This window comes from Tenrec ecaudatus, chromosome 2, assembly GCF_050624435.1.
Source record: "Tenrec ecaudatus isolate mTenEca1 chromosome 2, mTenEca1.hap1, whole genome shotgun sequence".
In the NCBI taxonomy this organism is placed as follows: Eukaryota; Metazoa; Chordata; class Mammalia; order Afrosoricida; family Tenrecidae; genus Tenrec; species Tenrec ecaudatus.
The window spans coordinates 288,308,096-288,333,869 of record NC_134531.1 but is presented as its reverse complement, the minus strand read 5'-3'; the positions used below and the strand labels follow the sequence as shown (position 1 = coordinate 288,333,869).

Below are 25,774 nucleotides of genomic sequence, written 5' to 3'. Positions count from 1 at the left end.
TTGTTATTTTAATACTTTAAAACCACATAAGAATCTTATACGCTACACAACCACTTCTCAAGCATATACAAACACTTCCACACCAATTTTTAAAAAATTTATTCACTCCACTTCCTGGAAAAACTGACAAACAGCAGTGACTTCCCACCAAAGTAGAAGCCAAAAGAGGATATTTCTTTTTTCTGAAGGCTAGAGTAATCACGCAGAGGCATTTTACTATGAGTTTTATGCAAAGCAACTCCATTCTTCAGGGGGAAAAAAACAAGTCAATATTTCAGACAAATTACATTCACAAAAACAAAACAAAACCCTGAATTAAGAAGAAAAAGCTAAACATTTACTATGCAAACAAAGTATCTATGCATTATTAAAATAAAGAATTCTAAACTTTCTACAATCAAAATTTCATTCAGAGAATTTAGAGGTAAGCTGGTTATTGAAACCTATTTGAAAAGGCCAAAAACCTTTTTTTTATAAAAAATGCTTTTATTTCTTTGCTCCATTAGTATGAATTTGTAAGACATTTGCAGGTTTATCTGAAAGAACATTAAAAACTTGAAAGCAGGGGCAGAGGAAGGGGAGTCCAGGTCCAAGAATAAACTACTGAAAACAAACAGGGTGACTTCACTTATGACACATGGGTAGAAAGGGCAAACCATCCTCCTTCATTTTGTTTCTCAATCTGTTGAACAAAGACGCAGAAAGAATTTAGAAAGCAGCCAGACTTAGCTTAGAATAATATTAGACCCCACCCCCTCAATTGAGAAATCATGATGTAGAGCACAGCTTCCCAAACTTACCTGGCCCACCACATCTTCACTCACACACACACACACACCCCACACACACACACACCACACCACACCACACCAAACCAAAAAAAGTTTGTCTTCTAGCCCATGTTCCAGGATGAGGCACAGGCATCTGATTTCACAGGCTCCCTGGATCGCACCTGTGCCCCAGGGGGCAGTATTACCCACGTTGGGAAACAGGCTTAGAGCAATTACGTACGTAAGATCAGTTTCCTAGATATGCTTGCCGCACATTTAAACATCAAATTGCTAATGTAAATGTTTACTATCTAAGAGAGATTCTCCAAAAGAATTAAATACAGGGAAAATTTAATCCTGTCTTGATTAAAGAGTCTTAACTAAAAAACCTTAATGCATTTTAAATGACATAAGGAAATTATTTGATCCTAGGGAATGAAATTTAGCACTAACTTCTAGGAATTAAGGATGAATTATATAGAAGAGCTTACTTTCAAATTAAAAAACAAACAACATGAAAAAGCACAGGCCAAGTCTGCCTTGGGTACCGCGATGTGCATGCTAGCCAATCAACCCGGACCATAAATGCCCCACCCTTACGGAAACAGCTACTCTTTGGTCTAATGACTAGTCATTACACAGTTCAACAGAGAGGATCCCACCGTACTAGACAGTTGCTACCTCAAGCTTGCAAACATAATGTTTATAATTTTAAAGATAATTAATAATTTATTGACCAAACATTAAAGAAATTGCATTTTACTGTGTTAAACAGTGAAAAATGGTTTCTGCCCAACTTTGGAGACATTAAAAGATGCTTGGCGTATATAATACATTCCTACAGCAAGCCCAAGCCTGAAGACTATGCAAGCGATCCATCACCCTGTCTGCCACAACCTCCCTACGCAGTGGCACGCTCCGATGACCACGCCACACTGACGCAGAGTGCGCACACGGTGACCCCTAGGCACACCCCACGACGTCACACAGGAAAGAGTGGACATCTCTACAACAGCACCTGCCAGCCCTCCCCTCGCGCCACCCACCTCACACTGGTATTTATCATGTACCTTTGCTCTTGGATTAAGAGCTGCAAATCGGCCGCTGCCTGAAGTGGTATCTAATGGAGAGCAGGAATTACTAGCAGCCCCTGAAGATCTATTTGTGAAAAATAGGGAAGAACAAACAAGCAAGCTATCATTACTAATCTTTAACCAGTTCTGTAACCCAGAGAGCTCACTACATACATTATTACACTTACTGGCTTTTTTTTTTTTTGAGGGGAGGGTGGTACCCAAGCTGTGCTCTTTTACGTAATGAAGGATGCTCCTTGCCTCCACCATGCACCCTTCCCAAAACTCTCCTTCCCAATTGCTTTCTTGTCTCTACCTGAACGAGTCTATAGGAACCTAACCACATATTACTTACTGCCTTTTGGTATCTGATTTTTAAAAAAACAAACTCCCTGCCATCGAATCGATTCCGACTCACAGTGACCCTCTAGGGCAGGGAAGAATTGCCCCTGTGGGTTTCTACGACTGCAATTCTGTACCGGAGTGGAAAGCAACCAGGGGTCTCAAACTGCTATCCTTGCAGGTAATAGCCCAATGCGCAACCACTGTGACGCCAGGGCTCCTGAAATGATAATGCAGCACGAACCACACTCCTGAAGTTACTGCAACTTTACCTTCTTGTGTTTACCCCACTGGTAGGCGAGACAGTACTGCATTTCGTGCTCTCTGGGACTTCTGCTCCAGGAAGAGATACCTCAATGGTCCTCTTCCCTCCCTCTAAAACAGACAAATAAAGAAACAAAGCACGATGTGCTGTCTCCCATATTATAAATATACATTATAAATGGACAGCTCTGTCTACATCAGTGGTTCTCAACCTTCCTAATGCCGTGACCCTTTCATACATACAGATCTTCATGTGGTGGGGACCCCTAACCATAAGATGATTTTACTACTTCATTACTGGAATTTTACTACTGTTATGAATCGGCTGACCCCTGTGAAAGGGTCGTTCAATCCCCAAAGGGGTCACGGCCCACAGGTTGAGAACCGCTGGTCTCTATCTTCATCAGTACAGCCCACAGTCACACTTTTAAATGAAGTGTTTTCTTTTAAATGGGTTGAGACAAACATTAATTACTATTGTCCATCCAGTAGAATGCCAGACAAGCATCTTCAGCTGGAATCCTCATTAAGACAAGGATCATGTGAGTTCCAGTGACTGATTTGGTTTTATTTTCCCCTGACGTCACTAAGACTTCATAACTGGGAAGAATAATCCCCGTCATCTGAAGAATCTTGGAATACATTGAGACAAAGGGTTCTGGGGAAACATAGCACCCATCATTTCCCGGTATACATTCCACAATAGCCTGCTTTCTGGATCAATACTTTCAAAATGGATAAACAAGACAAAAACGAAATTTTTAAAAAAACACCCTCTTTTTGGCAGACGCCTCAAAGATAATGCACTTCAACCAGCAAGGGAACCTGGGGAATCCTCTGGGACCCTCGCAGCCCCTAAGCTTACACACCTGGGAAAGACACTACCGACTCCGGCAGAGCCTTTTCTAAATCTCCTTCTCGTAAACTGGGCCCCGCCCAGTCACTCTAAAGCCTCCACCCAGCCCTACCGGTGGAAAGCCTAATCATTTACTCCTTGGCGAGGACGCACCTGGTCCACTTCATCAGTCCTTTCCTGAAGGCAGCTGTCATACTGGGCAGCTCCCGCGGACTCATTCCTTCTAGCTATCCCCATTCCCAATGTAACACTGGGATACAGGGTCTAACTGACAAATGAAAGTGTTTTCGAGGTTTGTAACAGTAATAACTTATTGTTTGCTGCTGATAAAACTCTACGTTATCAGTCTGATGCTTGTACTTGAGATATGAGTGACAGCATATGTCAGAAAGGACGTCATGCACTCTAATAAATCTCATCTACGTGTAGGACAATGTGGGAGCCCACAGGCCGGTGGCCAGCATCTGGCACCATGAGACAGAACAATCACGACACTAAGCCTCCGGGGCCGCCTGCTAGTGCCGCTCCTCACCCACTTGCTCTGTCTGTGGCCTAGGTCTGAGTCTTCGTGTGTAAAGTCGAAGGCACTGCTACATACGCTTTGAGATTCCTCTCTCAGTACGAACTTACAAAGGCAAATGGGAATATTCATGTTCCTAGTTTTTAAATCATCTGTGACCAACCCGTCCATGCTTTGAGAGGTGACGGAACAGGAGACACTGTTGGAGAAGCGGGATTCCCACAGACAAGCTTCTGCTGTTCTATCAACTGCAGGAGTTTTTCACGAGCCTCCATACTCTGTCGATTCAGTTCTGCAATGCGCTCCTCCATGCTGCTTGATAAAGATGGTGCTACTGGAAAAGTCTTTAAAAACACACATATAAAAACACACACACACAAACACACACAGAAAAGCAAATTCAGTAGAAAAAAAACACAGAACCTTTTTGATTTTTGGTAAGAATAAGTTCTTCCACATAAGTGCCAGCAAGTTACTATTCATAGCCCTTGCTATGGGCAAACTTGAATAGGGGGAAATAATTTCTGAATCATCTATTTGAAAGATTAGTGCTAAAGTAAAGGGAAACCAGTCCCTTACTATAGGTACCATATAAACCCTTCTAGTATCTCTAGTGTTTTGATGAGATGCACAAAAGACCACACAAACAAAGACATAACTCCCAGTAACCGGCCCTCTAGTAGCATGCTATTCGTTGTACTAAACCGACTAGTTGCAAATCTAAGTTTAGTAACAATATATAAAACAACAGAGGATCTGACAAGAGTTTTAACAGAAATGTCTGTACTCTTCACACATGCATCAAGAGCTATTTGGCAAATATTTCTAATGGTCATGTCATTCCTTCTGCCTACATGACGGCCTGCCCAGGCTACTTCTGACCCAAGATACCCGGCGATAATAGTTCACGGTAGGAAGGAGTAGAGGAAACTACAGCCATTCAAGAACTGTCACATGCATGTAATTTGAAAGTCCCCCAAAGGAGTGCACTTATAGCATTACTAATTATTTCAGTTAGCTAAGTATGTCCTTTGGGAGGTAGGCGTGGGGAAGAGGAAGAAACCAGGCCCTAAGATAAATCACTAATTTGGAGTTTATGCCCATTAGTAATACACACACACGTAAAATCAAGAATCATCTAGAATTTCCAATCATAACCAAAAAAGCAGTGGTGAGGGCAGCAATTTTATGATATTGTCTCCCTCTCTAGGCAGATCTACAGATAAATAAGGATGCAAGCTCAGTACTTAACTCTGTTGTCCTCTTCCAAAAAAAGGTTAACGGTTTCAAATAGCCTTTAAAATCTGCAAGCATCAGAATGTCTCCCAATGATTCCAAGTTAAGGAAGTTGAGACTTACACCTGACATGCCAATTGTCTATTCCCAGTAGCGCTCTGCTGACAGTTCCCCGTGACTATGAATTTAGGGATCCACCTCTCCCTTATTTCCCATGACCCATCACTGCCAGGTGGTCCCTAGACCTCCTCCTCCCCTACCCTTCCTCCCCAAAGTATGGATCCACTGTTTTAAAGTCTTTCTAAAAGCAATCCCCTCCGGGTACCTAGTTCATTCTTCTTAGGACTGAAAGGCTGTTCCTGATCTCCTATCAGAACCCTGGCAGGGGCCATCTTACCTCAAAGGAAGTCTCTTTCGTCCCTGGGACCAGTCTAGCAAGAGGAGGTATGCTACAAACATCCCCCAGTTGGAACTTAGAATCCTTTTTCTTCCCGTAACGAAATAGAGTAGGTTTAAGTTACCTGGTGAGTCCACAAGGTTTACTTAATTTACAAAATTCCCGTTCCGTAACATGGAGACCTTTGCTACTCAAAAGTGTCATTCTCACACCATCAGCACTGACATTAGTTGAGAACTTTATAGAAATCCCCAGGCCTACCCCAGACATACTCGGTCAGAGGCTGCAATTTAGCAAGCTCCCCACATACTCGGATACATTAAAGCCCGACTTTAACAATCTTAAGCCACCATTTCTATGGAAAAATAGATCCCAAATTCTAAAAATCGGGATTTGGGATCTTCAGGAATTGAGGGTCGACTATCAGTAGCTCTCTTTTATGAGCCCCTTAAAGAGGAGAATGGCTTTCCATTCAAACATAAGCACGTGGCAATCTTTCAAGCTATATTATTTCTATATTTTATGTTTAAAACATCATGCTTAATCCTACCTCACCACCGTATTTTCTTTGCCCTATTTTCCTCACTTATTTAGTTTCACTTCATATTGCCTTGCTTTTCTTTCTGTGCAGTCCATCCTGATGAAAAACTACTATTTAGTTTGCGACATGGGTATGTCAAAGCCCGAGCCGCCACGCACTGGCTTAAAGGTACCGAGGACCATTTCCGATGCCCGGCTGACATCAGGAAGCCCCTTCACGCCAAGCCCATCCTTAACGATACTCACAGCAGCCACGTCGCTCACACTTTCCTGTCTGCTTAGCTCCCGAGGTCCGTCCCCTTGCTCGCCCCCTGGGCCAATAATGTTATTCAGATGCGCCTTGATAGCGGAATTCTGCAGGGTCAACTCGGCGATCCGGGTCATGATGTCCTTTCTTTGAACGAGGGCCTCCTTTGGTCTCAGCTGTTGCCCGTCCCCCAGCACAGCAGGCTCTTCTGAGAACAGGGGATTTCCCGCCTGGGGCGGGTCTGGGTGGGGACTGCAGAGCGGCTGTGGTAAGCTGACAAATGGAGCCTGGTTCTTATGCTCCAGATCTTCCCCCATGTGAGAAACCCTCCACCTCTGAGTGAAGAGACGGTTCTCCTCGTGTGAATTCTGGATGTCTGTGCCCAGAGGGAAGGTCTTCTTTTCCCAACTTTGCTCCTTCTCAATGATCTCCACCGTTGGAGGAATGCGGGGGGCAGGGCGGGTTTGGACAGTTCTCCTCAGTACTGTAGATGACAATTGAAGACTAATAAGTATGTGCTATTTGGCCACAGAGTGGCAGTAGAATTGCTTCAGAAGCCCATCAAAGTAAAGTTAGTGAAATGTATGTATTTGTAATTGTAGCATTTACTAGGAAAGCTAGCAGGTTACACAATGATAAAGATACATGGTCCTTTTGTCCACAATGCATTTTCTCAGCCATGCTGGCAGATACAGCCAAGTATTTCCAGGAAAGGGCTTAGCCTCAGAATACTTCAAAGTATTTTCATCAGGGCATAGGCCAGAAAGGATTAAGGTAATTAATCCTTAATTACCGAGTACAGCATTCATGTGAAAAGGGAGCGTTCAGGGTCCCCCTTTAGCACATATATGAACTGTTATCCGACTGTCTCGTCGTGGGAGTCTCAGTATCTCAAGGTCTCTCAGAGGAAGTACAATTTTCAACTCGTTATTCTTATGGCAGAAAGCAGAGCACGAGGTATCACAGGCAGAGAGAGCGTACATGAAGGCTGTGAAATAGGGAAAAGCCAGAGACAAAGAGGAGGCCAGTGTAGCTGTGGGGATAGTCGGGAGCGGTGAACTAGAAACACTGAGCTCGACAGGCAGGGAGGGGTGCTTCTTGAGAAGCGTTTCAGCAAGTTAGCAATTTCGTAATTTACTCTAAGAGCAATGGAAACCCACAGAAGGCTTGGCGACAATCTCATTGACACTTAAAAAAATGACTCTGGCTATGGCTAGTGGCAGTTGGCAGGAATGTTAACAGAGAGACCAGTAGAAAATTGCCATAGCCTAAGAGAACAATGGAAGCATCTCTGACTAAGAAACGTCGTTGAGAGAGAGAGAAGTGAAGTAGCAGATTCCAGGCACATTTTGTGCTAGAATTAAGAGTGATGGGCTGGAACTGGGTGGGATGGACAACAGGATGGCCTGCAACCCCAAGTGGATGGAAATGCCATTTACTGAGATGGAGCAGACAAGAAAAATGACAAACTGGCGGGCAGAGAGGTTATCGAGAATTCTGCGAATATGCCAAGTTTAAATGCCTAAGGATTCATCTCTATATTATTCCAAGTGCAGAGTAACTCAAGCAGATGAATATGTGGGTCAGAAATTCAAAACAGATATTTGGACTAAGATACAAAACTAGCAGTCACCAGTACATAGAAGGTACTGTGAAAACAAATGTTATTTCCTGGAGAGAAAGAGTAAACTCAAACTTGTTGCTATTGAGTTGATTCCAACACACAGTGGTGCTGGGGCTGCCCTTTTGGGTCTCTGAGACTTTGAATCTTTCAAGAAGTGACAGTCTTGATACGTGGGCCGTAATGCCACCAGGGCTCCCTGACAGACAGAAAACGGTGAGAAAAGGAAAGAAACCGGTACCAAGAACTCAACATGAAGAAGTGGGTTCAGGAGGAAAAAGTCGAAAAGTTGGCTGAAATGCAACCGCCAGGGATACATGAGAAATGATAAACAACAACAACAAAAATGATGCTGAGCTGCCCCCGTGAGTTTCCGAGGCTCTAACTGCAGTGTCCGAGGAGCTGCAGATGGTCTCGAACTGCCCACCCACCGGATGGCAGTCCACCATGCCACCAGAGCTCCTCTAAGACAAAATACGCTGCACTCCGTAGTAACAGGTGGGTCACTGGTGCTCTTACCAAGAGGGGTTTAGGTGGAATTACAGAGCGACATGGGAAAGCAGATGCTTTTAGTTCAAGACGGCAAGACAGGCCAAAGCGGAGCCCTCTCACCCTCAGCCCAGCACTGTCTCTACGGCCACACTGCTCCGAGAAGTTGGCATCGCTCTAGAAATGCCGAAATAAACTTATGATGGCAAGGTGCTATCACTTTTCTCAGCCCTCTCTGGCCGCCTCAAGACCTCTACGGTAAATACACACAAAGTGCAGAAAATCCAACAAAATGTATACAATAATTTTGTACAAATGACAACAAAAGTTTTGGGGTGTTTTTTTTCCTGTTTCCCTTGATAAAAGTATGTAACAATTCTTTTTTTAAATTTTTTTAAACAATTCTTTAAAGAACTAAAGTGTCAGGCAAATCAAGGCTGAATGACAACAGTGGTTCTCAGCTTTTCAAGTTGACGGACTCTGGGAAATCATCTGAGCACGGTCGAGCCCCAGGAAAATGCACATGCGGACAGGTAAACATAAAACTCCAATCAGTGAAGCAGTCCACGGACCCTATGTAGAGCTAGAGAGTAGCAATAAGATGTCAGCATTTGATTCAAAACTCTACAGTGGACAGCAAGTGACCCGAAAGCTAATTTGAATTACCCACTGCCTCTCATTCTACAAGGCCCTAGAGTTTATTCAGATGACCAGACTGGACTGATGAACTCAAGGACGCAGTCCCCGCCTTTCCTTCCCAGGTTAAGCTTTCATTCCTCTCTGAAGTATCATGTTCTCTTGTCTCTTAAGCTCCCACCCAGACCACAGAGACATGAGAGTCCCCTGAAGAAACACTCTGACCCTTTGATCGGAGTGTAATATACACGTTGTCTAATGGGACAGACGCAGTGAGATTAAATGGCATACTTCACAAAAGAACCGTGTACAGAATACAGACCACCCTAAAAGTTCTCCCTTCGGCATGCTTAACTGTTATCTTTGAAAATTGCGTTTGTCAAGTAGCCGTGAACACAATACACTACATCAACCTTGTACCTTCAGAGGAAGCCCGCTTACCATCCTGCAGAGGAGAGAACGCTGCGTTGTTCTTCTGCCTGGGTGGGGTTAACAGCACCGCCGGCTCGTATACGTGTGCTGGGAAACTGGGAGCCAGAGGCGCATTCTCTGGGGGGTTTGGGGCCGGAGAGAGTTTAACAGGCTGCTCCTCCTGCGGGTATTCAACTGCTTCTTCGCCTCTGAACATCACTGGCCTGGAAGCAGCAGCACTGACTGCTGGGCCCTCTGAAGAAGTTGAGAGCCAATTAGGACTTCGGAAACAAAAGGAGTCGATGGCCCTTTCAGGCAGTCCCACTTGTAATGCGTTTCAGGGAGCTCCCAAAGCCACTGAACCTCTAGGGCCAGCAACTCGCCTTCAGAGCTCATGTGGACCCAGCACTGAGGGGAAGTTGCTGTCTTGGAGAAAAGCACCGAGGGTCCCCAACCCTACAAATCAAGGCCTCGGAAAAGCCGCTCGGAGGCCCCTTGGGACACTTGGAGGCACTTTAGGATTTTCCACTATTTGTTATTGATGGCTTTTGAATGGTCACGATAAATAACAAACAGGGGACTGGCTTGCTTACAGAGCAAGGAGCACAGCCCCCAAGCAGCCCGCCCGCCCCACTGGCCTCCACGTCCCTGTCTGCCTCTGCTCCCGTCTGCTCCCCTCTGCAGCTCATAGACCTGGCTTTCCAGCTCTCCTCGGACCCTCAAACACTGTGTGCTGCCGAGGTGACTGTTCTGGCTCCCTCTTTCTTACTGTTGCTATGATCTTGCCAGACGTTGTCAGTGTGAAGTGCACTTCACCGTGTACGCCTTCCTTCTGAGCTCCCGTCGCAGTCTAGAGGGTCTTTCGAAAGAGCCCGCCTCAAATCTGTACCGCACGTTTTGGGCACCTGTTTGTCTCGCCAGCTTGAATGTAAAGTGGCCAAAGAGAACCTGGAAGTCACACCGGCCTTAGCATTTTTAATTTTGTTTTGTTCTTTCGGCCTTACCACGTATGAGCTGTCTGACCATAAGCAAGTTACTTACAGCCTGTGAGTCTCCAATGTAAGACTGATAAAATCATATGTAACTATGGAGGTGATCACATCAATCTCTACAGGTCTGGCACGTGAAACACCGACCGAGTTCTGGCTACTAGCCCAGGGGAAAGCCCGGATGGCATGCCCATAAGGCTAGGCAGGGCACCTAGCAGAGCCAAAGGGGCTACTTGGGGCTGGGCGGCGTTCCTCAGAACCTGGAGGAACCAGAAGCCCATAAATAAAGAGCAATATCCGTGGACATGAAAGAGATGCCCGGAGCTCTTTGAGGCCCAACAAGCCTTCCAGGCTGGCTCGCTCCCCGACTCTCCTCTGCAGGGCACAGCTGTGCGCCCTATAGGGGCCACTCAAGACTACAACAACTTAGAAAACAGCAAGGATGCCCAGGCCTGTGTGTGTGTAATCCCTCACCTGCCCGACTCTTGTACACCTATGGTTTTTCCAGACTCGATTCCACCAGGTGCCACTGCCGGCAGTCCTGACCTGTGTGTTTGCATCATCCACTGCAAGTCCCGAGTGAGCGCGCAGGCTCCTGGTGACTGCCAGTTCAGAGCGGATGACTTCACAGACCCCTTTCCCGGCTGCAGGTGATTTAAGCTAAGTTGGATTTATTCAACAGTGGGCATGGTAAACTGTGCAAATTTGCTGTTTTCCAGGGACAGTTATTTATAAAGGGGCATTTTTAACTCAAGTGCATAATAAGTGCATACTACTCAGATTTTCTTACATTGTAATAAACAACACTCACCTGAATCGTCCATAATTCTTCTGCTTATGGCCCCCCTTTCTGATGCTTGGTTTTCTTCTCTGCTGTGATTTATCACCGGGCAATTCTTAATGATGTGTGTGAGTGATATAATTTGCTCATCTGTGGTAACCATGTACTGCTGAAGTCTTGACTAGAGGAAAGAAATAACATTAGCAGTGTAACAGAGGCCAAAGCATGACCAAGAAAACAAAGTATAGATAAAGGAAAACAATGCATAAAGTTTGCTGTTAGATGCCATCAAGTCAGTCCTGGCTTATAGCGACCTCACGTACAACAGAAGAAAATATTGCCCTGCTCTGTGCCAGCTTCACAGTTGTTAGGTTTGAGCCCGTTGTAGCTCCTGTGTTAATCCAACCCATCGAAGGTCTCCCTCTTCTTCTCTGCCCTTCTACTTTACCAAGTATGTTATCCATCCTTGGGGATTGGTCTCCTGATAAGCCAAACCAAACCCACCACCATCCAGTGAGTAGATGCTGACTCAGAATGACCCTACAGGGCACAGCAGAACTGCCCCTGTGGAGCAGAAAACATCGGCTTTCTCCCTCAGAGAGGTTGGTGATTTTGAACTGCTGACCTTGTGATTAGCGGCCCTGTGCTTAACCCACTACGCCACCTGTTAACATGTCCAGAATAAATGAGACAAAAATCTCACCAGCCTGTCTTCTAAAGAACATTCTGGCTGTTCTTCAAAAATAGATTTATTTGTTCTCCTGGCACTCCGTGATAGTTTCAGTATTCTTCACCAGCACCACAAATTCAAATTCAAATTCCTCCAGTGTCCAACGTTCCCATGCACATGCGGTGTTTGAAAACACCATGCTTTCGGCAGGCACACCTTGGTCCTCAAAGTGACACCCATGCTCGGCAAAACTTTTACAGAGGTCTTGGAAACACATTCACCCAATGCAATACATGGTTGAATTTCTTGACTACTGCTTCAATAAGCAATGACTGTGGATCCAAGTGAGAGGAAACCCTTGATATCTTTTCTCCATTTAGCACACTGCTTTGGGTTTTCTTGTCCCTGAGTGGCAATCGATCCTGAAGGCTGCAGTCCTTGGTCTTCATCGGCAAGCGCTGCGAGCCCTCCGCTTTCAGCCAGCAAGGCTGGGTCAGCTACATAGCACAGGTTGTTAAGAAGCCTTCCTCCGACCCTGATGCCATATTTTTCTTCATATGATTCAGCTTCGCGGATGATGCGCTCAGCATACAGACTGAGTAAGGGTGGTGAGTGGATACAACATGACTGATGCCCACTTTTCCTGACTTTAAACCGTGTGGTACTCCTTGTTCTATTTCAAAGACTCCCTCTTGATCCACATAGATTCCGTGTGAGCACAATGTTCTGGAATTCCTATTCTTATCAAGGCTACTCACAGTGTGTTAGGATGCGCACATTTAATGCCTTTGCGCAGTCAATAAACTACAGACAACAGTTTTGGGTATTATCTGCTTTCAGGCAAGCTCCATCTGAAATCAGCCAAGGTATCCCTCTGTGTGAGTCTGGGTACTTTAGAGAAAAAAATCCACAGAAACTCATGTATCAGAGAGAGTTTTATATAAAGGGTAAGTGCACATCAAGAAAGCATCCCAACCCAGTGCTGCCCAAGCCCACAAGTCCAACACTAGCCCATTAACCCATATGTCCAATACCAATCCTCAAAGTCCTCCTCCATCTCACAAAACAGACACAATGACACCAACTGCAGGAGGAAAGCCGAGTCAGTGACCGTGTAAGCATCTCAGTGCGGGCAGGGGTCTCCACATGGCTGCTCCAGCACCCAGGGCTTTATCGGGGTAGGTCCATGCGGCTTCTCCTTGGGGATGTCTTGCAGAAAGTGAGCCTTGCTAGCTGAAGCAGGGAATTGGCTAAGGCAACTACATCCTGGTCTGACCATCAGAAAGCAAGAGACACAAGAACTAGAAAGGCGAGGCTCACTGAGCCACTTATCCGTCCGCCCTTCAAGTAACCCCACATGTGTTTATCAGGTAGGCTGGCACAATAAACTACCTCACCCTCATTCACATCCTCTTTGAAATCCAGCTTGAATCTGTGGCAGCTCCCTGTCAACATGCTGCTGCAACTGCATTGTATAATTGCACAATTGCAATGTACAAACAATGCAGCTGCATTGTGGACAATAGTTAACAAAATTTTACTTGCACGTGGGCGCAATGATAGTCCCGGAGTTTGAGCACTCTGTTGGGTCATTTCTCTTTGGAATGGGTACAAATACAGATCTTCGCCAGTCAGTTGGCCAGGTGGCTGTCTTCCAGATTTCTTGGCATGGACAAGTGAGTGCTCACGGTGCGTAATCAGCATGGTGAAGCAGTTCAATTGGTATTCTGTCGATTCCTAGTCTGTTTTACACAAATGCCTTCAGTGCAGCTTGGATAGATGAGATTGATATTACTTTAAATACTCTAGAAATTTAAGACCTTAAATTGGAAAACAATGCTATGCATAAGAATGAACAATCAGAAGTAATGTAAATTCTCACACGAGAGGTCTAGTCAGATAAATCATGGGCCATTAGTAATTAATAAGTATATAGCTACCTCAGTAAAAAATTTCATAGGGCTTTCAACTTATAAAATCTTTACGTGGAGACGATTTTAACTGACTCCCACTGCAATAAATATATGTATGCATCTATGTATATTTCTATAGATATACTATTATAGTTACATATAATACATGATAGTAAAGAGTGAGAGATTTTGCAGTGAGACCCCATGTAAAGATTTTATAAACTGAAAACCCTATAAATTGTAATTTATAAGGATGCAAAACATACATATAGTGTTGGGTAAAGCACTGAGCTGCTAAATGAAAACCCTGGCAGTGTGCTTCCATACTGCACAGGACAAGAGACCCAGATGGAGTTCCCACCGTCACACATGGCGTGGCCCGAAGGTCCAGCGATACAGACATACATATAACTGATAAAAATCAAGTGAGGCCGGCAAGAAGAAATACTATTGCTAAATTAAGGATACCACTTATTTTATATTGTCAGTCAAATTCTTTCCCTGAAATCTACACTCATGTATCTCACAGCCTAGTCAGTTATATCCATCTAGGCCACAATGAGCCTTCGTAAATTAAAATATCCCAAACCCAAATTCTCCTGAAGCCTTCCCTAACTGTTCAGGTCAAACAATAGGGGATCACCCTGACTCTTCTCCCACACCTGTTCCAGCGGCAAATCCTAGTGGTCTGCTGGTCTGCTGGACCACTTGTTCGCTGAGGCACTTGGGGCGTCAGAGGGAGCTCGCAGGGGCACCTCCGGACACTTTAACATTCCGAGGGAAACAGTGATGTGCCACTGTCGGGCACTAGCAAATCACTAGCTCACGATGGTTCAGAGTGTCTATACAGATCATTCTACAATCCCTTCAGCTGATGGCAGACCTTCACAACGCTAGGTTCCCGCAGGTGCTACCATCCACTGCAAAGAGTGAGTGAAAAACGGTGTGGACAGGAAATATGAGTGACGGTGCCCAACGTGACTTTAAGCTTAGAGAGACGCTGTGTGGTGCTTAACAGGTACAGGTATTCCCTTAGGTGTCTGAGACTATTAAAGAGTAAAATTAAAACATCACTTCCATTTTCATGTATATGCATGATTTATTCCCAGTAGTTCCTACAGTGGTAAGACGTATCTACTTATATGGCGATGTGGACCTCACTACTTAATAAAGGGTTCAGTATTTTTCCTGGCCTCGAGTGCTTTGAAACATTAAGGGCACCAGGAACAGAGAAGAGTAGCTGTTAGTGATCTCATCTCAGCATAATAACCAGAGTGGAGATGCCACAGGGCTTAGCATTTTAATCAAACCTCTGACCTCGCAAGCTTCTGATTCAGTATGTGCCAAAAACATTGTGGGAAGAACAGTTGGCTAAACGAGCTCATCTTTCCATCGATCTTTTAAGCAAAACCAAAATGAATGAGCACAATTATACAGGATGAATTGTAACTGGGGACAAGTCTCAGATTTACCAATACGATCCAGAGGGCAACAGGAAGCCTGGTCATGCTGTGGGTTAGGTATAGAGCTATTGCCCACAAGGAGGGCAGGTGAAACCAAGCATCTCAGGTTTTGGTCACTGTATTTTGGTATTGCAAAAAGTCAACTTGATAGATTTCCTCAGACAGATTTTCTTGAAAGACACAAGATGATCGTGGGAATTTATTAAGTTTAAAAAAAAACCTGAGAACTACACTTGTGAGAAAAATGGTCAGAGAAATTGTAGCAAGGAATTGTTTTCCCCACAACAAAGCACCAGCTCATTTTGGAAGGTAGCAAGGGCTTACCTAGGAGAACTGTGTTGAGAAAGCTTACCCCATTCATCCTACAACCCCGATCTTGCCCCATCAGACTTTTCAGTTCCCCAAACTGAAAAGGAATATGATTTGAAGTCCCTCAAGGAGGTCAAACTGTCATTTAGATGTAGCGTAAGTTGAAGAGCATAGAATTCTTTTTCTTTGTTTTTTAATAAATTATTTTATTGGGGGCTCTTACAGTTCTAATGAAGATTCATACATCAATTGCATCGTGCACATTTGTACATAAGTTGCCATCATCATTTTCTGAACATTTTCTTTCTATTTGAGCCCTTGGTATCGGTTCTTCTTTTTTGCCCCTCCGTCCCCAACCCTCCCACCCTCATGAACCTTCGATTAATTATTATTGTTTTCATATCTTACACATCCGCTGTCTCCTTTCACCCATGTTTCTGTTGTTTGCCCTTCCCTCCAGGGAGCAGGAGTTATACATGGATCATTGCAATCAGTTCCCCCCTTCTCCCTCTTGGCCCTCCAACCTTCCTCCTACCTTCATGGTATCACTACTCCCATTACTGTTCCTGAGGGGTTTATCTGTCCTGGATTTCATGTGTCAAGAATCTTATCTGTACCAGTGTACATGCTTCGGTCTAGCCGGATTTGTAAGGTAGAACTGGGGTCATGATAGTAGAGGGGGAGGAAGCACTAAAGAACTATAGGAATGTTGTGTGTTTTGTAGGTGCTATGCTGCACCCTGGCTGACTCATCCCTTCCTTGTGACCCTTCTGTGAAGGGATGTCTAATTGTCTACAGACGGGCTTTGGATCTCCACCCTCACCACCCCCCTTTGCATCGAAAGAGCATAGAACTCTTATAGGAAGGATGAGAGATGCGACCCTCACCTTTAGACATGCATGGGCCCAGATGGAGGGTATGTCAAGAATTAAGAGCTTTGCATTTTGATAATTTTGTTAAAAAATATAATTTTGTAAGCAATACTTCTTAATTTGCTCTTATGTATCTGTTTGCAGCCCAAGCTTCTATTATGGCACCTCCTATATAATAAATGCTCAATAATAATTGTGAATGATGATAACTAAGAAGTGATAAGTGATCACATCAACAAAACTCAACTATTAAAAACAAAAAACCTCAACTCAAAATAACACTAGGAGACTTTCAAACACTCCTAAAGATGTGTTGGACTATGGGTACATAAAATTTGGGGACCTCATCTGAGTACCTGTATATTAGTATTTTCTTCTCTAAGAAGAAGAATTTCCGCTGTCAGAGCATCGATAAGTTCTCGATGATCAACCAATACTTGTTCCAGTTGCTGCCTTGTCTCAACTTCTTTACGCAGTTGCAATTCACTCTACAAATAAATACCAAATAAACATCCATCAGTAGCACGACATATTGAAAATTAAAACTATTGCTCAAAGCTATCAAAGAATATAATATTTACAAGTAAATATATATCATGTGTCATTAGCAAGAACTGAATTTCCATTTTTAAAAGATTTACAGCTCATGAAATAAAATGGGCCAGAGTCCTATTCCCTGCTTACAGAAAGAAGAGAATGGCATGAGCTATACAACTATAGATTTTTTTTTTAAAGAGACATAAAGAGTGAAAGATACTTATTTTTCTGAATGTTTCTAGCTACCTGTCGAAGGATGCACTGGTGTCTGATAATGACAGTTTGCTACAGGCAAGCATGCAAGTTCATTCTACACTATTGTGCATCTTGGAATTTGTGTCATCTATTCAAAACTTGAATTTGTTAAAATGCAATGTAAAATAAGTAACTATAGGTTTAAAAGGTTTTGCTTTATAAAGCAAGAAATTAATTAGCACACTTAAAAGTACATGCTTCTAAGCCTGTAATGCTATCGCCGTGCCAAAGGTGTACTCTTGGAGATATCTGCCTTAAGGGTGGAAGATTGTTAAGATTTCAATAAGTCTGACTGTAAAAAAAAACAAAAAACTTTCATTGAAAAAACAAATGTAGGAAGATACCACCTAGGAATTGAAACATCTAAATTTCCTCTAGGTAATAAAATATCTGAATCATTCTAAAGATTGATTTTAATTATCATATATATTACAGAAACAACTCTCGCTTGATTTATAAATTATTTTCATGATAAAATACTCCCCCACTTAGCCACTCAACGGCAGTTTGCCTAGCAACCAGTCAGTCATGCAGATACAACGGGAAGGCTGCTCCCAACAATGGAGCCAGCAGAAGCCAGGCATCCACTCCCCACACAGAGAAGGGCAGCGGATGCGCAAACATTTAGTAGTTGTAGTTTACCTATAACGAACGATGATTTTTACTTATCACAGATTTACCTTACTGTTTTTCTAAGGCTCATTCTAAAATCAGTGTCTTCTCTGAGCACGTTGCAGTGTATGGCAGAGGGCGATGAAGAGGATGAACTTTCAGTGCAAATAATCCAAAACAGAGGAATTTTAAACAAGCGATTCTAGGCTGACTGTCCTTTGCTCAGAGGGGGCAATGAGAAAAACCCCAGAGAGGAGGCTTGACCGGGCTGCTGTCCTTACCTCTCGAAGGTACCGGACCAGGCGACAGAGGGAGCTCACCAGCGACAAGGTGAAGCCGGTGAGCCCCTGACTGCTCTGCAGCCCCTTGACCTCGCGGCCTGTCCACCGCTCATACTCTTCCATCTCGTGCTCCACCTCCTCTATCATGTGCTTGAGGATATCCAGGCCGGAACTGTTGTTATTTCGAACGTCAGCAGCGGTGGTGCTCGTGGACAACATGCTTCCCTTCTGCTTGGAAGAAGCACGCAAATCCGGTTTTCTTTTCACTGAGGGCAGAAATTGTTCATTTTCAAGGCCAAGCAAAAACTAACCCCAAAACTGCTCAAAAAATACAAACAAAACCCCCAAATTTTTGACTGTCATCAATAATCTATGAAATGTTTATTTTATAGACGGTATCACTATTACTTCTCAGGAAAATCTGTACAGTTTTAGTCAGGTCTACTCCAAAGGAGCCCTGGCAGTGCTGTGGATTAGCCACTGGGTTTCTAAATTACAAGGTTGGTGGTTCAAACCCCCCAGAGGTTCTGGGGAGAAAGATGAGGCGGGCTGCTCTCATAAAAATATACAGCATTAGAAACCCTACATAAGGGTCAATATGAGTCGGATTCAGCTCAATGGCTTAGTTTTTGTTTGTTTTTATAAGTCAGTTACTAGAACCCACCTTCTGTCATTTAGGACAGAGACATTTCTCAGCTAAAAGTAATCACACGCCTATTCAACTGGATCCAGCCTGACAAGATTAAGAGTAAGCATTAAAAAGCGAAACGATACTGTCTGGGCAGCAGAACACTAGCCAACGGGTTGGTGCCCCCACATGGAGAGGCACTTCAGAAGGCAGGCGTGGCTATCGGCTTCTGAGCGGTCACGGCCTTGAAAGCCCATGGAGCACAGCTCTACTCTACACACAGGGGGACACCGGGAGTGGAGTCCACCTGGGGACAACCAACAAGAAGTCCAGACGCACATGGCCGTACCATGTTAGACATCTCAATTATCCATCTTTGTAAATTAAGGAACGGAACCTTTATGTATCAGCTGTTTGGGCTTCTTGGCATTCAGCACTTGTCCCACAATATAGCTGGAGTCTAGCGTCTCCGAAGCCTCCTCAGGCTGAAGCCGCGTGTGGATCCGCTGGACGGCACTGGTGGCGTTCAGAGCAGCTAAAAGGAAGCACAGTTCCGAAAGCATTGCAGCTCAAGTGAACGACTTCCTTGGTAAGTATTCCATTGCTAGCTCTCCCAGTGATTCACTCCACTAGGCAAGAGCAACCAACACTCAAGTGACATTCCTTTAGGAAACTACTGTGCCCAAGAACCCCACAAAGCGGGCCAGTGTTGAGTGGGGAACAGCGCAACGGAGTCGCAAACCCCTGCTCACCTGAGGGAATAGCAGGTGCCGCAGGTGCTGGAGTGGGTGTTCTTTGTGACTGTGTTGCTATTTTCTGCTGAATATCAGTCCACAGTTGGTTAATTAACTCAGAATTCTCTTCTTTTAGTTGGTGAAGAAACCTATAAAACAGATGACATAGGTCTATCAAAGCGCTGGTGGTGCAGCAGCTAAAGCACTCAGCTGCTACTGGAATTCCCCTTGGTTCGAAAACACCAACAGCCCCATTGGAGATAGATGTGGCAATCTGCTTCCATCAAAAGGACAGCCTTAGAGACCTTCTGGGGGCAGTTCTGCTCTGTGTATCAAGTCACAGTGACAGAGCCAATCCGACAGCAATGAGGGGATTGAAAATGCCCAACTATTTGCATGTTTGATATGGAGCTTTTCCACAGCTCACTATGAAAAATAAAAGCAAAAGCTTTTCCTTTTAACTGACAGGACAAATGCCTGCCAGCTTACTGCTGGTGCTGTGAGGTGCCCTCAAATCAGGCCGGACACCCTGTGACCCTACGAAACCACAGACCAAAAACACGGCCTGGGCTTGTCCCACTGTGGTCAGGCCTGACTCCATGGCTGCAGCCACTGTGTAAGTACATCTCTTCAAAGTCTTCTTCTGCCTCCCAGCCCTCTGTTTGGCCACGCATGCCATCCTTTTCCAGGGACTAGTCTCTGCGGAAATAGTCGCCAACATCCTCACTTCTATTAAGAAGCGTTCTGGCTGCATTGCTTCCAAGACAAGTTTATCTGTTCATCTGGCAGTTCATGGCACTGTGAATATTCTTCACCAGTTAACCTTCTTCACCGCCTAACTTCCACACGCAGAGGAGGTGACTGCAAACGCCATGGCTTAGGAACGTACGGCACACCTTAGCTTTTAAGGTGATAGCCGTGTTCTTCAATACTTTCAAGAATTCCTGTGACTTCTTGGCTACTGCTGCTTCCGTGAGAACTGACTGTGGAGTCAATCAAAATGAAACCCTTGACAACTTGTTTTTCTCCACTGATTCTGAGGCTGTCTATGGACCGGTTGTGAGGATTCTGGTTTTCTTTGAGTTCGAATCCATACCGAAGGCTGCAGTCCTTAATCAGAACATGGAATGCACAACACACGCATCCCAAAAAAATTGGAAGTGATCAAAAAGTAAATGGAATGCATGAAGATTGATATTCTAGGCATGAGTGAGCTGGACTGGACTAGTACTAGCCATTTGGAATCAGAAAATTGTCTACTATTCTGAGAAGGACAAATTGAAGAGGAAAGGTGACCTAACAGAATGAAAAACATGACAGAACAATACACATATAAGTAAAACTTTTCTGAAGCTTGGCCAACACAGGTGCAGCAGTACTCTAACAGGGAGCTGCCAGAGGTTCAGGCCGGACTCAGAAGAGGGCGTGGAACAAGGGATACCAATGCCGACATCAGAGAGACTTTGGAAAGCAGAAAGAAGAGAGTAGCAGAAAGATGTTTACTTGTGTTTTAGTAACTATGCCATGGCATGCAACTGTGTGATCATAACAGACTACGGACAGCCTTGAGAAGAATGTGAATTCCACAACCCCTCCTTGTACTCCTGCAGACTCTGTACACGGACCAAGAGGCAGTGTGTCAACAGAACACGAGAACACTACATGGTTTAAAATCAGGACAGGTGTAGGTCATGGCTGTATCCTCGTACCATACTTAATGAATCTGTATGTGTGGAGCAAATAATCAGAGAACCTGAATTATCTGAAGAAGACACGGCCTTGCTCATTCAAAGTGTGGAGGACTTGAAGCACTTGCTGATGAAGATCGAGGATTTCTGCGTTCAGTATGGATCCCACTCAATGTAAAGACAACCCAGAGTCTCACAAATGGACCGATGGGCAACATCATGATAAAGGGAGGAAAGATTGAAGTTGTCAAGAATTTCATCTTGTTTGGATCCACAATCACTATTCAATGTTTATGGAAGCAGCAGTCAAGAGATGAAAAGATGCATTGCATTTGGATAAATCTGCAGCACAAGACTTCTTTGGAGTATTGGAAAGCAAGGATGATACTTTAGGACTAATGTGAACCTGACCCAAGCTGTGATATTTTCAATCGCCTCATATGGATGTGAAAGTTGGAAATCAAGTAAGAAAGGCCAAAGAAGATTCAATGTGTTTGAATGGTCCTGCCAGCAAAAATGCACTGTGGACTTCCAAAAGAACACACAAATCTATCTTGGAAGAAGTCCAGCCAGAATGATTTTCAGAGGAAAGGATGGTGATACTTTGTCTCCCACACTTTGAATACATAGCCAGGAGAGACTCGTCCTTGGAAAAGGACATTATGCTTGGTAAGGCCCTCACAAGACAGACTGACACACTCATTGCAACAATGGGCTCAAGGACAACAATTGTGAGGAGGGTCTCGGATCAGGCAGTGTATTTGTTCTGTTGTGCAATGGTCACTCTGAGGCTGAACCAACTCGACGGCACCAACAACATATGTTTACGTGTAAGTGTGCTGGCATCTGAAATACCAGTGACACAGCGGCCAGCACCACAGCAACACCACAGCCACCCAAGTAGGATAAACTGACAGACAGGTGGTAGAGAGACACAGACAGACAGACAGACAGCATAGATGTAGATATACAGATATATAAAAGCACTGGGCCCAAACAACAAAATTTCTAAACACCAAAAGAAATGAACAGAGAAGACTTATTACATAGAAAGAAAAATAGTAATCATAATACATATACCTATTAAGCTATAAAATATGATATAACTTGTGACAAAAATTGACCTAACTTATCAGCCATATCAATAATTTACTTCACCAATTTAAAAATAGCTTTATAATTGTCTAGCTAAGCAAGCTCCAACTCTACGCTGAATACAAGATACACACAATACAAAATAACTTAGAAAGGCTAAAATGAGCCAAGATAAACCAGGCAAATGGAAACAATGCGGTTTCGTTCTCAAGGTCACACGAGAACGCAAGCCAAAAAACATTACATGTGATGCAGAAGGACACTTTAAATGCTGGGAACTTTCATTCACAATGAAGACATAGCAACTATAGTTATCTATGTACAAAAACCCACAGGAAGAGGCTTTGACAGAAGGTCTTTAACACTAAGCACAATTAGACACATTTAAGAAAAACAAAAAGAAATGGACACTCAAAGGAGGCTTACTTAACATTTAAATAGTGGTAAAGATAAGGAAGGATCTGGGAGCCAATGAAAAGGCAGGTAGCTCAGATGGCTGCATTCAGAGAATACTACACCTTGCTAACAAGGAATTCTCAAGCACACACGGAACATTCACACAACTCTTATCATCAATTAGGTCACAAAGAACGCATCATTAAGGTCTACACGGTGAAATGGTATAAGCCACACTCAGAATTCAGTGTAATAAAAATAGATAAATTATCAGGAGGTTCCCACAAGTTATAAAAACATAAGCACCCTGCTACAAAGCCACTCCTATCAAGGGATAAGAGAGGGACTTCAAAAAGCTTGTGGGGAAGTGGACTGAAAATCCAACAGAACTTTTAGAAGATCTCTCATATAAGCTCAAATCATCTCATTTCTAACAATAAAATACTACCTATCAGAATGTAAGCAACTCATTTAAAACAGTGATCAGAGGAAATTCCAGAGATTCAATGTTTCTCAATTAAAAATTAAAGAATGAAAAATATATTAAGAAATCGACACAAAAGGCTAGAAAATCAACAAGGTAAACTCAAAGAAAATGCAAGGAAGGAAAAAAAGACAAATGCAAAAACTGACACGGTTAAAAGCAAAAGCAGAAAACCAGTTTTAATTAATAGGCCAAAATCTTGTCTGTCTGAAAAATTAACACAGAAGACAAACCATTATCTACTTTTTTTTTTTTAAGGACTGGAACCCAAATATATAAAACAACAAACTATAATGGGGACAATAAATTCTGAAACAGAAAAAAAAGGCTTTAAAAACATAGAGTTTATTTTAACTCTAATGAGCTAGAATCAACTCAGCAGCAACAGGGTTGGTTTGGGGTTTTCTATGTATTATAAGGTTACATTGTTGTTCTTTCTTGTTGCTTGTCACTGGTTGGCCTCGTGTACTCTTCACAAGAGTTGGTATACAAACCCATTGTTCGGGTCACCATCAGGGAAATAGATTTATGTGGATGTATTTATAGGTTTAGTATTAAGGTAGCAGATGGACATTGGGCCTCCACTCAAGGACTCCCTCAATTCAAGAATACTTTGTTCTATTAAACTGGCATTCTGTGATGCTCACCTTCCCGACACAATTGCTGAAGACAAATGAGTGCATAAGCAAATGCGGTAAAGAAAGCTGATGGTGCCCGGCTATCAAAAGAGACAGCATCTGGGGTCTTAAAGGCTTGAAGATAAACAAGCAGCCATCTAGGTCAGAAGCAACAAAGCCCACTGGAAGAAGCACACCAGCCTGTGTGATCACGAGGTGTCAAAGGAATCAGGTATCAGGCATCAAAGAACAAAAATCATATCATTGTGAATGAGGGGAAGTGTGGAGTGGGGACCCAAAGCCCATCTGTAGACAACTGGACATCCCTTTATGGAAGGGTTGTGGATAGGTGAAGAGCTAGTCAGGGTGCAGTATAGCAAGGATGAAACATACAACTTTCTTCTAATTCCTAAATGCTCCCGCCCCCACCACTATCATGATCCCAATTCTACCTTACAAATCTGGCTAGACCACAGGATGTACACTGGTACAGATAGGAACTGGAAACATAGGGAATCCAGGGCAGATGATCCCTTCAGGACCAGTAGTGAGAGTGGTGATACTGGGAGAGTAGAGGGAGGGTGGGGTGGAAAGAGGGAACCAATTACAGGGATCTCCATAGAACCTCCACCCTGGGGGGTGGACAACAAAAAAGTAGGTGAAGGGAGACATCGGACAATGTAAGATATGACAAAATAATAATTTATAAATTATCAAGGGTTCCTGAGGGGGGGGTAATGGGGAGAGAAGGGGGAAAATGAGAAGCTGATGCCAAGGGCTTAAGTAGAGAGCAAATGTTTTGAGAATGTGAGGGCAACGAATGTACAAATGTGCTTTACACAATTGATGTAGGTATGGATTGTGATGAGTTGTATGAGCCCTCAATAACGATTTAAAAAACTGAAAAAATTAATTTATGATAATGCAATAAACATTTATTCCAGTGGCTTTGGAAAAAGGGAAAACTATGTAGCCGTGCATCGCACACATACGTACCTATCTGTATTCGTGTTAGACTCAGAGTTTAGAGTGCTTTCCAGCTCATGCTCGCTGTCTTCTGACTGGCTATGAACAGTTCTTTCTCTTTCGCCGTCATCGACTTCATTCAGGGCCTTCGTCGACAACAATAAAAAATAAAGCAGGTTGGTTCTACTTACATGCATGGTTTCTTTCTTTTAGTCCTAGGACAGGGCCTCCTCTTCCGGCTGATCTCACTACATTCATCCTGAAACCCAAACTCCCTCACCTCCTCCTTCCACCCACCAATCGTCTTTTTTCTCTCCTGCATCTTCAACTTGCCCACTCAACTGGCTTCATCTCATCATTTAAATGCAGGCATGCCTTTCCCCTCTTCCCCTGATCTCATATGCCCTCAAGTTAGCATCTCTCTGTTCTCTTCCTCAAAGACTGGTCCCCACTTCTCCTTCACTAGCTTGTGCCCTGCAGCTTGGGTTCTGTTCTAACACTCTACTCAGTTACTGACCATTCACACATTTGTTCCTAAATCAAATGGGTATTTTTCAGTCTTTATCTTTCCGAACCTCTGATGATTTGAAAGCTAGCTTTTAAAAAATTCCAAATTACAAGTTGTTTTAGCTTTGAATGTAGACAATCTGTTCTTTAAAAAAAGAATAAACTCACTGCCATCAAGTCAACTCTGACTCTCAATGACCCTATAGGCTTCTGAGACAGTAAATCTTTACGAGAAGAACGTTCATCTTTCTCCTGCAGGGAGGCTAGGGGTTTCCATGCTGCCCTGGTGGTTAGCAGCCCTGCACAGAACTCGCAATGCCACCCGTGCTTCTGATGATCTGAAAGGTACCATATATATTCATGTATAAGCCGAGTGCTGAAAAACTGGGGTTCGGCTTATTCATGGGTCAGTAGTACCCCAGCGAGGTGTAACATCTCCCAGGTGATTGCCGTTCCTCCGCTGTTCATTCAAAGCCCCGCTGACACTGCAGGGCTTTGAAGGTTTGTTTACTCACATCTAACCAATCAGAGCCGTCCTATGACATGTATCTTTGAATAAGCCTTTTAAAGACCAT

General features: G+C 43.7%; 1 protein-coding gene across 3 annotated transcripts in view; it reads right to left on the bottom strand.

Moving 5' to 3' along the window:
- Positions 1-465: 465 nt before the first annotated feature.
- SPICE1 (spindle and centriole associated protein 1) overlaps positions 466-25,774 on the bottom strand; it is a 51,699-nt gene continuing 26,390 nt past the window's right edge. For all 3 annotated transcript variants that reach the window (XM_075542521.1, XM_075542523.1, XM_075542522.1), the window contains exons 7-18: positions 24,723-24,838; positions 19,465-19,595; positions 19,110-19,247; positions 18,085-18,350; positions 16,756-16,887; positions 11,203-11,353; positions 9,433-9,657; positions 6,245-6,729; positions 3,989-4,169; positions 2,458-2,560; positions 1,841-1,928; positions 466-682 (exon numbers count right to left, since the gene is read on the bottom strand). In XM_075542521.1, coding sequence (XP_075398636.1) covers positions 629-682; positions 1,841-1,928; positions 2,458-2,560; positions 3,989-4,169; positions 6,245-6,729; positions 9,433-9,657; positions 11,203-11,353; positions 16,756-16,887; positions 18,085-18,350; positions 19,110-19,247; positions 19,465-19,595; positions 24,723-24,838 — 2,070 coding nt within the window. In that variant the 3' untranslated portion in view covers positions 466-628. The remainder of the gene's footprint in view (positions 683-1,840; positions 1,929-2,457; positions 2,561-3,988; positions 4,170-6,244; positions 6,730-9,432; positions 9,658-11,202; positions 11,354-16,755; positions 16,888-18,084; positions 18,351-19,109; positions 19,248-19,464; positions 19,596-24,722; positions 24,839-25,774) is intronic.